Here is a 13,070-nt window from a genome sequence, read left to right as displayed (position 1 = left end):
CATTTGACTGGTTTTGAGGGTGAAAACTACCAAAATACTAAAACTACCAAAAGGGAAAAGGACATCAAAAGCAGAATTTTCTCACTTTTTCGACTTGGTGTTGGCTCTGGGTCGATACTCGTGGGACTCGTCCTCCAGGCCGTTCTGCCTCTTGTACCAGTCGAAGAGAGTCCTGAGGATGGAGGGCAGGCAGTACTCTGCCAGGGAGCTCATGGTGTTGATCAGCTGCAACAACACACCAGGACATTCGCAATGTTGTTGGTGATGATGATGATGATGTCATAGCCACGCCCACAAACCTGGTCAAACTGTGGGTCCTCGCTTCTCTGCAGAGACTTGTTGAGCGGCTTCTCCTGTGGAAACATGTCAGAATATTAGCCATATGGTTTATTTCAATACCAGTGTTTCCCACACATTCATTTATTTGTGGCGGCCCGCCACGAAAGAATTACGTCCGCCACAAATAGATTTTTTATTTTTTTTTGTCCTGTCCAGCTTCTCAGGCAAATCCTATAGTTGATGTAGATGCCCATATAGGCTGTTCAGATTTACTTTACAAAAGAGAAGTGTAGGATACTTCTCTTGTTGCCTTATTTGTATTTGACCACTACTGTTTTCTGTTTATTTGTTACTGACTGTGGCAGGACACCTCTGCCTCTGTTTCACTTTATGTTGCTGGTAAATAATATGGTTGTAGTAGTAGGCTAAAGTTAAATTATTTAGTATGCACTAATTAAAGGGGCAGAGCTTTGAGAGACATTTTAGCTTTTATATTTTATAAGATATATTTTTTGTAAGAACCACAATTAATAAATATATTTCAGTGAATAACTTATTGTTCAAATCTGTATATAAATACGTACATAAAGTGTTGTAATTATATTGTAAAATGGATGGATGGACGTTTAAAACAAAACTGTTATTATTAATTAGTAAGTATACATTTTTTGAGCCTTTTTAGAGAAAATCATATCATTGTAGTAAATTATGCAAATTACTCGATGATGTCATGGTGACCACGCCCATAGCCACGCCCCCACCTCAACGGGTATCTTGCCAGTTTATGGGAAACACTGAATACCGATTATTGGTAGTTGAGTGGGCTGATAACCAATATTTGGAGCCGGTATTCATTTGCAGTAAAAATGAATAGCATATGTCAGTGAACAACTGGCTTTAAGTGTTTTTTTTTTTAAAGAAATGTCGGACCACTCCGACTTATGTGGGTAATGTAGCAACGACAAACATTTCACAAACACCTTTATTACGTGTCTAGGAGGAGCAAAAACTAAAAATAAAAATATTTTTTGCAAAACAGTAATTATAATCTGCAAATGATGTGTTGTTGTTGAGTGTCGGTGCTGTCTAGAGCTCGGCAGAGTAACCGTGTAATATTCTTCCGTATCAGTAGGTGGCAGCAGGTAGCTAATTGCTTTGTAGATGGCGGAAACAGCGGGAGGCAGTGTGCAGGTAAAAAGGTGTCTGATGCTTAAACCGAAAATACACAAAAGGTGAGTGCCCCTAAGAAAAGGCATTGAAGCTTAGGGAAGGCTATGCAGAACCAAACTAAAACTGAACTGGCTGCAAAGTGAACAAAAACAGAATGCTGGACGACAGCAAAGACTTACTGTGGAGCAAAGACGGCGTCCACAATGTACTTCCGAACGTGACATGACAATCAACAATGTCCCCACGAAAAAGGATAAAAACAACTGAAATATTCTTGATTGCTAAAACAAAGTATTTGCAGGGTATATCCAGTCCATAGTGGATCTAGCATAATAGTGATAGTAATAATTCCTGGATGTTACAGAAAGTATGAGAAGGTGTGAGCTGCTGCCTGCACTTCTCTTGTCAAGATGTTTACAAAATGTTTGGAGTTTGGGCAGCGATATCCACCATCTTCGCGTCCTGTCACCTCGTTATTTGATAAAACTGGCGGTGCTCCTTTATGAGCACCACGCTCCGAGTGTTGCAGACGGAGGTTCTGTCGAGCGACTCCAGCGCTGCTGTCGCGAAAACATACAAAACGGGAAGACGCCAGGAAAGAAGGACAAAAACTGGATTTCCCGGCAAAAATTTGAAGTTTGGGCGTGAGCGCGGTAGTGAGCCGACCGGGGAAGGATTCTCACAAGAACTCAAATCAACACATATTTAAAATCATTTAAAAAATGAAACTTTTCTCATGCAGTGGTTATTACTATCTACTTCCCTAATTGTTTACTTCTATACTAAATACTGCTTTCATATTTGCATATATTATATCTACTCATCTAGTTCTCTTGTAGTTGTGACAAAAAAAAGGCTGATATCGATAAAAAAAAGACTGATAACGTCAAAAATGAGAAATATCGTCGAGCGACTCCAGAGCTGCAGTCGCGAAAACAAACAAAACAGGAAGACGCCAGGAAAGAAGGACAAAAACTGGGATTCCCGGCAAAAATGAGAAGTTTTGGGCGTGAGCGCTGTAGTGAGCCGACCGGGGAAGGATTCTCACAAGAATTCAAATCAACACATACTTGGGGAGAATTATTAAGAATGGCAGTGATTTTTATTCTTAAAATCATTTTTTTTTTAATTTAAACTTTTCTCATTTATCTACTACTTAATCTACTTCCCTAATTGTTTACCTTCTATACTAAATACTGCTATCATATTTGTATATATTATATCTACTCATGTAGTTCTCTTGTAGTTGTGGCAAAAAAAAGGCTGATATCGATAAAAAAAAGACTGATAACGTCAAAAATGAGAAATATCGTCGAGCGACTCCAGTGCTGCAGTCGCGAAAACAAACAAAACAGGAAGACGCCAGGAAAGAAGGACAAAAACTGGGATTCCCGGCAAAAATGAGAAGTTTTGGGCGTGAGCGCTGTAGTGAGCAGACCGGGGAAGGATTCTCACAAGAATTCAAATCAACACATACTTGGGGAGAATGGCAGTGATTTTTATTCTTAAAATATTTTTTTTTTAAATGAAACTTTTCTCATTTATCTACTACTTATCTACCTCCCTAATTGTTTACTTTCTATACTAAACACTGCTATCATATTTGTATATATTATATCTACTCATGTAGTTCTCTTGTAGTTGTGACAAAAAAAAAGGCTGATATCAATAAAAAAAAGACTGATAACGTCAAAAATGAGAAATATCGTCGAGCGACTCCAGCGCTGCAGTCGCGAAAACAAACAAAACAGGAAGACGCCAGGAAAGAAGGACAAAAACTGGGATTCCCGGCAAAAATGAGAAGTTTTGGGCGTGAGCGCTGTAGTGAGCAGACCGGGGAAGGATTCTCACAAGAATTCAAATCAACACATACTTGGGGAGAATGGCAGTGATTTTTATTCTTAAAATAATTTTTTTTTAAATGAAACTTTTCTCATTTATCTACTACTTATCTACTTCCCTAATTGTTTACTTTCTATACTAAATACTGCTATCATATTTGTATATATTATATCTACTCATGTAGTTCTCTTGTAGTTGTGGCAAAAAAAAGGCTGATATTGCTAAAAAAAAAGACTGATAACGTCAAAAATGAGAAATATCGTTGAGCGACTCGAGCGCTGCAGTCGCGAAAACAAAACAAAAAACACGGAAAGAAGGACAAAAACTGGATTTCCCGGCAAAAATGTGAAGTTTGGGCGTGAGCGCTGTAGTGAGCCGACCGGAGAAGGATTCTCACAAGAATTCAAATCAACACATATTTGGGGAGATTTATTGAGAATGGCAGTGATTTTTATTATTAAAATCATTTAAAAAATGAAACTTTTCTCATGCAGTGGTTATTACTATCTACTTCCCTAATTGTTTACTTTCTATACTAAACACTGCTATCATATTTGTATATATTATATCTACTCATGTAGTTCTGTTGTAGTTGTGACAAAAAAAAGGCTGATATCGATAAAAAAAAGACTGATAACGTCAAAAATGAGAAATATCGTCGAGCGACTCCAGAGCTGCAGTCGCGAAAACAAACAAAACAGGAAGACGCCAGGAAAGAAGGACAAAAACTGGGATTCCCGGCAAAAATGAGAAGTTTTGGGCGTGAGCGCTGTAGTGAGCAGACCGGTGAAGGATTCTCACAAGAATTCAAATCAACGAATAGGAGTGATTTTTATTCTTAAAATAATATTAAAAAAATTTAACTTTTCTCATTTATCTACTACTTAATCTACTTCCCTAATTGTTTACTTTCTATACTAAATACTGCTATCATATTTGTATATATTATATCTACTCATGTAGTTCTGTTGTAGTCGTGACAAAAAAAAAGGCTGATATCGATAAAAAAAAGACTGATAACGTCAAAAATGAGAAATATCGTCGAGCGACTCGAGCGCTGCAGTCGCGAAAAAAAAAAAAAAAAAAAACGGGGCCGGGAAGACGCCAGGAAAGAAGGACAAAAACTGGATTTCCCGGCAAAAATGTGACGCTTGGTCGTGAGCGCGGTAGTGAGCAGACCGGGGAAGGATTCTCACAAGAACTCAAATCAACACGTATTTGGGGAGAATTATTGAGAATGGCAGTGATTTTTATTCTTAAAATCATTTTAAAAAATGAAACTTTTCTAATGCAGTGGTTATTACTATCTACTTCCCTAATTGTTTACTTTCTTTACTAAATACTGCTATCATATTTGTATATATTATATCTACTCATCTAGTTCTGTTGTAGTTGTGACAAAAAAAAAGGCTGATATCGATAAAAAAAAAGACTGATAACGTCAAAAATGAGAAATATCGTCGAGCGACTCCAGAGCTGCAGTCGCGAAAACAAACAAAACAGGAAGACGCCAGGAAAGAAGGACAAAAACTGGGATTCCCGGCAAAAATTAGAAGTTTTTGGGCGTGAGCGCTGTAGTGAGCAGACCGGGGAAGGATTCTCACAAGAATTCAAATCAACACATATTTGGGGAGAATTATTAAGAATGGCAGTGATTTTTATTCTTAAAATCTTTTTTTTTTTAATTTAAACTTTTCTCATTTATCTACTACTTAATCTACTTCCCTAATTGTTTACTTTCTATACTAAATACTGCTATCATATTTGTATATATTATATCTACTCATGTAGTTCTCTTGTAGTTGTGACAAAAAAAAGGCTGATATCGATAAAAAAAGAAAAACAACAAACAAAACAGGAAGATGCCAGGAAAGAAGGACAAAAACTGGAATTCCCGGCAAAAATGAGACGTTTTGGGCGTGAGCGCTGTAGTGAGCAGACCGGGGAAGGATTCTCACAAGAATTCAAATTAACACAAACCTACTCAGTGGCCTAGTGGTTAGAGTGTCCGCCCTGAGATGGGTAGGTGGTGAGTTCAAACCTCGGCCGAGTCATACCAAAGACTATAAAAATGGGAGCCATTACCTTGCGATCTAATCAAAAAACCAAACCCCACAACTCAAAATTGCGCTCTAGCGCCCCCTAGGAAGAAAACACAGACAAAACTGCCTCTAACTCCCAGTAGGAATGTCATAGAGACATGAAACAAAAACCTCTCATACACTGACAACCCCCAGCAAAAATCAACAGGAAGTTTGCAATTCCCCCTTCAAAACAAAAGTTGAGTAAAAACAGTCACCTTTTTTCAAACATGATCTCCTCTGAGCGTGTTTGTCGTGTCGGCTTCAAATTAGCACAGGAGAGAGATTGAACCCTTCTGATTAAAAGTTGATGAAAGAGTTTTAATTACTGCTCCGGTTTGGATTTTATGAGCCCTCAAAGTCGGTCCCGTCCATCGATGCTTGCAGCTTTAATTATTCTTAAAATAATAATAACAAAAAAATACAACTTTTCTCAGTTTTTTCTTGCCTTGATCTGGGATCTGATGTCGTTGTGGCTTGTGCAGCCCTTTGAGACACTCGTGATTTAGGGCTATATAAATAAACATTGATTGATTGATTGAATTATTTATCTACTACTTATGTACTTCCCTAATTGATTATTTTCTATACTAAATACTGCTATCATATTTGTATATATTTAGGGATGATGTTTGATAAGAAATTATCGAGTTGGAGCCCATTATCGAATCCTCTTATCGAACCGATTCCTTATCGATTCTCTTATCGAATCCAGATAGGTCGTTGTATATGGAAAAAAACACTATTTGGTTTAACAAAAGCTCACTTTTATTTTATAAGAAAAAATAAAAAATAAAAAAAATAAATGAATATTGACTGTTACCCCCCCTAAAAAAAATATAAAAAAAAATATTGACTGTTGTTACCCAAAGCATATTAAGTGCCTTGAGGCGTTTCTTCCGGTCCATTATTTTTGCTGCTTGTGTGACATCACAGGAAATGACGTAGCTCAGTCATTAGACTGAGCTACATCATTTCCTGTGATGTCCCACAGGGCATTTCTTGTGGGACGGGATTCGTTCCCAGGGATTCGAATAAAGAACCAACTCTTTTTCTTTACTATAGCGGCCTCGATAACGGGAACCGGTTCTCAAAAAGCTCACTTTTATTTTATAAGAAAAAAATTAATAAAATAAAATAAATAAATATTGACTGTTACCCCCCCCCAAAAAAAAAAAAAAAATATTGACTGTTGTTACCCAAAGCATATTAAGTGCCTTGAGGCGTTTCTTCCGGTCCATTATTTTTGCTGCTTGTGTGACATCACAGGAAATGACGTAGCTCAGTCTAAGGGACATCACAGGAAATGACGTAGCTCAGTCCTTAGACTGAGCTACGTCATTTCCTGTGATGTCCCACAGGGCATTTCTTGTGGGACGGGATTCGTTCCCAGGGATTCGAATAAAGAACCAACTCTTTTTCTTTACTATAGCGGCCTCGATAACGGGAACCGGTTCTCAAAAAGCTCACTTTTATTTTATAAGAAAAAAATAAATAAAATAAAATAAATAAATATTGACTGTTACCCCCCCCCAAAAAAAAAAAAAAAATATTGACTGTTGTTACCCAAAGCATATTAAGTGCCTTGAGGCGTTTATTCCGGTCCATTATTTTTGCTGCTTGTGTGACATCACAGGAAATGACGTAGCTCAGTCCTTAGACTGAGCTACGTCATTTCCTGTGATGTCCCACAGGGCATTTCTTGTGGGACGGGATTCGTTCCCAGGGATTCGAATAAAGAACCAACTCTTTTTCTTTACTATAGTGGCCTCGATAACGGGAACCGGTTCTCAAAAAGCTCACTTTTATTTTATAAGAAAATAAATAAATAAAATAAATAAATAAATATTGACTGTTACCCCCCTAAAAAAAAAAAAAAAAAAAATATTGACTGTTGTTACCCAAAGTATATTAAGTAACTTGAGGCGTTTCTTCCGGTCCATTATTTTTGCTGCTTGTGTGACATCACAGGAAATGACGTAGCTCAGTCATTAGACTGAGCTACGTCATTTCCTGTGATGTCCCACAGGGCATTTCTTGTGGGACGGGATTCGTTCCCAGGGATTCGAATAAAGAACCAACTCTTTTTCTTTACTATAGTGGCCTCGATAACGGGAACCGGTTCTCAAAAAGCTCACTTTTATTTTATAAGAAAATAAATAAATAAAATAAATAAATAAATATTGACTGTTACCCCCCCCCCAAAAAAATAAAAAAAATATTGACTGTTGTTACCCTAAGCATATTAAGTGCCTTGAGGGGTTTCTTCCGGTCCATTATTTTTGCTGCTTGTGTGACATCACAGGAAATGACGTACTCAGTCATTAGACTGAGCTACGTCATTTCCTGTGATGTCCCACAGGGCATTTCTTGTGGGACGGGATTCGTTCCCAGGGATTCGAATAAAGAACCAACTCTTTTTCTTTACTATAGCGGCCTCGATAACGGGAACCGGTTCTCAAAAAGCTCACTTTTATTTTACAAGAAAAAAATAAATAAAATAAAATAAATAAATATTGACTGTTACCCCCCCCCCCAAAAAAAATAAAAAAAATATTGACTGTTGTTACCCAAAGCATATTAAGTGCCTTGAGGCGTTTCTTCCGGTCCATTATTTTTGCTGCTTGTGTGACATCACAGGAAATGACGTAGCTCAGTCCTTAGACTGAGCTACGTCATTTCCTGTGATGTCCCACAGGGCATTTCTTGTGGGGATTCGAATAAAGAACCAACTCTTTTTCTTTACTATAGTGGCCTCGATAACGGGAACCGGTTCTCAAAAAGGGATTTGAGTCCATGGAATCGGTTCTTTTCTTATCGAACAACCGGGAGAACCGGTTTCGAACATCACCCCTATATATCTACTCATGTAGTTCTGTTGTAGTTGTGGAAAAAAAAGGCTGATATCGATAAAAAAGACTGATACCGGTTCAAAATGACAGTTTTTGTCCGTCTACTCTTCACATATCTTTTGTGCCACTGGCAAAATACATTTGACTGAATATTAGGTTGAGTCAGGTGCATGCTGGGATATGCTGTGACCTGAGAGGAGAAGCGTACACCAGCCAAGTGGACAGAGACGCTCCTCTAAGGGAGATGGGTGTGCACTTCCTGCCGTAAAAAGCCACTCTGACGGTGGGCAGGAAGTCTAAAAGAAGGTGAGGCACTTACCAGCGGCTCCGCCATGATGATGCGGATCTTGCGCTCGGACAGAAGGGTGAAGTTGGCGAACAAGCTCTTCAACACAAACTCGCCCGGCTTGCTCTCGGGGTCCACGTTGACGGGCGCCATGGTGACGGGAGCTTTCCTCTCTCCCAGGCTTCCGGTGACGGGCGGGGAGGGCGGCTTCAGGCCCACCGGAGAGGCTGAGGGGAGGGAGGACACACATATATAATATAATAATCAATGAATATAATAATGATCAAAATCAATTAGAAAACCTGCTTTGAAGGTGACAAGCACATCTTGAAGTGTATATTTTTGATCATAGCTGATGGGCCACACTAAACTATTTAGTTGACAACATAAAGCGATATGGCACATCAAATGATGACCCTGTGGACCACAGAAATATGTTGGTCCACTTTAAATAATGTGGCAGGCACCACACAAATTAATGTGTTGCACATAAAATGAAGTGGCAGGCCACTCAAATGATGTGGCGGACCGACACAAATTAAAGTGTTGCACATAAAATGAAGTGGGAGACCACTCAAATGATGTGGCGGAACCACACTAATTAATGTGTTGCACATAAAATGAAGAGGCAGGCCACTCAAATGATGTGGCGGAACCACACTAATTAATGTGTTGCACATAAAATGAAGTGGCAGGCCACTCAAATTATGTGGCGGAACCACACTAAGTAATGTGTTGCACATAAAATGAAGTGGCAGGCCACTCAAATGATGTGGCGGAACCACCCTAATTAATGTGTTGCACATAAAATGAAGAGGCAGGCCACTCAAATGATGTGGCGGAACCACACTAATTAATGTGTTGCACATAAAATGAAGTGGCAGGCCAGTCAAATGATGTGGCGGAACCACACTAATTAATGTGTTGCACATAAAATGAAGTGGCAGGCCACTCAAATGATGTGGCGGAACCACCCTAATTAATGTGTTGCACATAAAATGAAGTGTCAGGCCACTCAAATGATGTGGCGGAACCACCCTAATTAATGTATTGCACATAAAATGATGTGGTGGAACCACACTAAGTAATGTGTTGCACATAAAATGAAGTGGCAGGCCACGCAAATGATGTGGAGGAACCACACAAATTAATGTGTTGCACATAAAATGAAGTGGCAGGCCACTCAAATGATGTGGCGGAACCACACTAATTAATGTGTTGCACATAAAATGAAGTGGCAGGCCACTCAAATGATGTGGCGGAACCACCCTAATTAATGTGTTGCACATAAAATGAATTGGCAGGCCACTCAAATGATGTTGCGGAACCACACTAATTAATGTGTTGCACATAAAATGAAGTGGCAGGCCACTCAAATGATGTGGCGGAACCACACTAATTAATGTGTTGCACATAAAATGAAATGGCAGGCCACTCAAATGATGTGGCGGAACCACACTAATTAATGTGTTGCACATAAAATGAAGTGGCAGGCCACTCAAATGATGTGGCGGAACCACACTAATTAATGTGTTGCACATAAAATGAAGTGGCAGGCCACGCAAATGATGTGGCGGAACCACACTAATTAATGTGTTGCACATAAAATGAAATGGCAGGCCACTCAAATGATGTGGCGGAACCACACTAATTAATGTGTTGCACATAAAATAAAGTGGCAGGCCACTCAAATGATGTGGCGGAACCACACTAATTAATGTGTTGCACATAAAATGAAGTGGCAGGCCACTCAAATGATGTGGCGGAACCACACTAATTAATGTGTTGCACATAAAATGAAGTGGCAGGCCACTCAAATGATGTGGCGGAACCACACTAATTAATGTGTTGCACATAAAATGAAGTGGCAGGCCACTCAAATGATGTGGCGGAACCACACTAATTAATGTGTTGCACATAAAATGAAATGGCAGGCCACTCAAATGATGTGGCGGAACCACACTAATTAATGTGTTGCACATAAAATGAAGTGGCAGGCCACTCAAATGATGTGGCGGGACCACACAAATTAATGTGTTGCACATAAAATGAAGTGGCAGGCCACTCAAATTATGTGGTGGAACCACACTAATTAATGTGTTGCACATAAAATGAAATGGCAGGCCACTCAAATGATGTGGCGGAACCACACTAATTAATGTGTTGCACATAAAATGAAATGGCAGGCCACTCAAATGATGTGGCGGAACCACACTAATTAATGTGTTGCACATAAAATGAAGTGGCAGGCCACTCAAATGATGTGGCGGAACCACCCTAATTAATGTGTTGCACATAAAATGAATTGGCAGGCCACTCAAATGATGTTGCGGAACCACACTAATTAATGTGTTGCACATAAAATGAAGTGGCAGGCCACTCAAATGATGTGGCGGAACCACACTAATTAATGTGTTGCACATAAAATGAAATGGCAGGCCACTCAAATGATGTGGCGGAACCACACTAATTAATGTGTTGCACATAAAATGAAGTGGCAGGCCACTCAAATGATGTGGCGGAACCACACTAATTAATGTGTTGCACATAAAATTAAGTGGCAGGCCACGCAAATGATGTGGCGGAACCACACTAATTAATGTGTTGCACATAAAATGAAATGGCAGGCCACTCAAATGATGTGGCGGAACCACACTAATTAATGTGTTGCACATAAAATAAAGTGGCAGGCCACTCAAATGATGTGGCGGAACCACACTAATTAATGTGTTGCACATAAAATGAAGTGGCAGGCCACTCAAATGATGTGGCGGAACCACACTAATTAATGTGTTGCACATAAAATGAAGTGGCAGGCCACTCAAATGATGTGGCGGAACCACACTAATTAATGTGTTGCACATAAAATGAAATGGCAGGCCACTCAAATGATGTGGCGGAACCACACTAATTAATGTGTTGCACATAAAATGAAATGGCAGGCCACTCAAATGATGTGGCGGAACCACACTAATTAATGTGTTGCACATAAAATGAAGTGGCAGGCCACTCAAATGATGTGGCGGGACCACACAAATTAATGTGTTGCACATAAAATGAAGTGGCAGGCCACTCAAATTATGTGGTGGAACCACACAAATTAATGTGTTGCACATAAAATGAAATGGCAGGCCACTCAAATGATGTGGCGGAACCACACTAATTAATGTGTTGCACATAAAATGAAATGGCAGGCCACTCAAATGATGTGGCGGAACCACCCTAATTAATGTGTTGCACATAAAATGATGTGGCAGGCCACTCAAATGATGTGGCGGAACCACACTAATTAATGTGTTGCACATAAAATGAAGTGGCAGGCCAATCAAATGATGTGGCGGAACCACGCTAATTAATGTGTTGCACATAAAATGAAGTTGCAGGCCAATCAAATGATGTGGCGGAACCACACTAATTAATGTGTTGCACATAAAATGAAATGGCAGGCCACTCAAATGACGTGGTGGAACCACACTAATTAATGTGTTGCACATAAAATGATGTGGTGGAACCACACTAAATAATGTATTGCACATAAAATGAAGTGGCAGGCCACTCAAATGATGTGGTGGAACTAATTAATGTGTTGCACATAAAATGAAGTGGCAGGCCACTCAAATGAGGTGGCGGAACCACACTAATTAATGTGTTGCACATAAAATGAAGTGGCAGGCCACTCAAATGATGTGGCGGAACCACACTAATTAATGTGTTGCACATAAAATGAAGAGGAAGGCCACTCAAATGATGTGGCGGAACCACACAAATTAATGTGTTGCACATAAAATGAAGTGGCAGGCCACGCAAATGATGTGGCGGAACCACACTAATTAATGTGTTGCACATAAAATGAAGTGGCAGGCCACTCAAATGATGTGGTGGAACTGGGTCTATTTCGCACACAGCTTCTAAAACTTGCAGATCATCCTCCTTATATTCAGGCTCAAAAATAGACGTTTCTGGCTTGTCGTTTGTCCCAAAGTAGTCCTTGTTGTCTCTCGTAAAGTCTGCCATGATTAGTAGCGTTGTTGTCGAAGGAAATAGCGAGCGTTGTGTGCTTTAAACGAGCAAAATATGTAAATATGACATGTTATTATGAATGGGCCTGTTGTATGAAACGTGGATGGAGGTTTTTAGAGTGCTTTGCAGTTCAGTTCATGTTGTCATGCACCAGGTTGTCACAAGGTAATCCCTTAGCATTGGCGTGCGGGGGTTAACGACTGTGACCTTTGACACGGTTTTAATTGCTAAAAAGGAGTGTTTGGACGAAACATGAGCACTCACACCAGCTTACCGAGACCCTTGATGAAGCTAATGACACTGGCCCTGCTCCACCGAGCCGGCACTTCCATGGTGCGGTCCGAGAAGGAGTAGAAAAGGTGGAAGGGAAACGGACAGGCTTAGCTGAAGTGAACCCGAGCTAGAAGGTGACATCATCCCGCGGGAAGCGAGGGAGACTCGCATGACGGCACATGGTGCCCACGTTTGAACCCCAGCCCGGGCCAAGACGAGGAGGAGATGGTATGGGAGTATTCCGTCAAGAGTGAGGGCGGCGACGGT

At 40.0% G+C, this 13,070-nt stretch overlaps 1 protein-coding gene across 1 annotated transcript in view; it reads right to left on the bottom strand.

Moving 5' to 3' along the window:
- The window catches only part of fryb (furry homolog b (Drosophila)), a 184,905-nt gene that overhangs the window by 140,032 nt on the left and 31,803 nt on the right, over positions 1-13,070 (bottom strand). Inside the window, exons 2-4 of the mRNA XM_062046964.1 lie at positions 8,544-8,737; positions 300-353; positions 86-225 (exon numbers count right to left, since the gene is read on the bottom strand). Coding sequence (XP_061902948.1) covers positions 86-225; positions 300-353; positions 8,544-8,737 — 388 coding nt within the window. The remainder of the gene's footprint in view (positions 1-85; positions 226-299; positions 354-8,543; positions 8,738-13,070) is intronic.

This window comes from Entelurus aequoreus, linkage group LG05, assembly GCF_033978785.1.
Source record: "Entelurus aequoreus isolate RoL-2023_Sb linkage group LG05, RoL_Eaeq_v1.1, whole genome shotgun sequence".
Classification (NCBI taxonomy): domain Eukaryota; kingdom Metazoa; phylum Chordata; class Actinopteri; order Syngnathiformes; family Syngnathidae; genus Entelurus; species Entelurus aequoreus.
The sequence above is the reverse complement of the archived record's forward strand: the minus strand, read 5'-3'. Positions and strand labels throughout refer to the sequence as shown.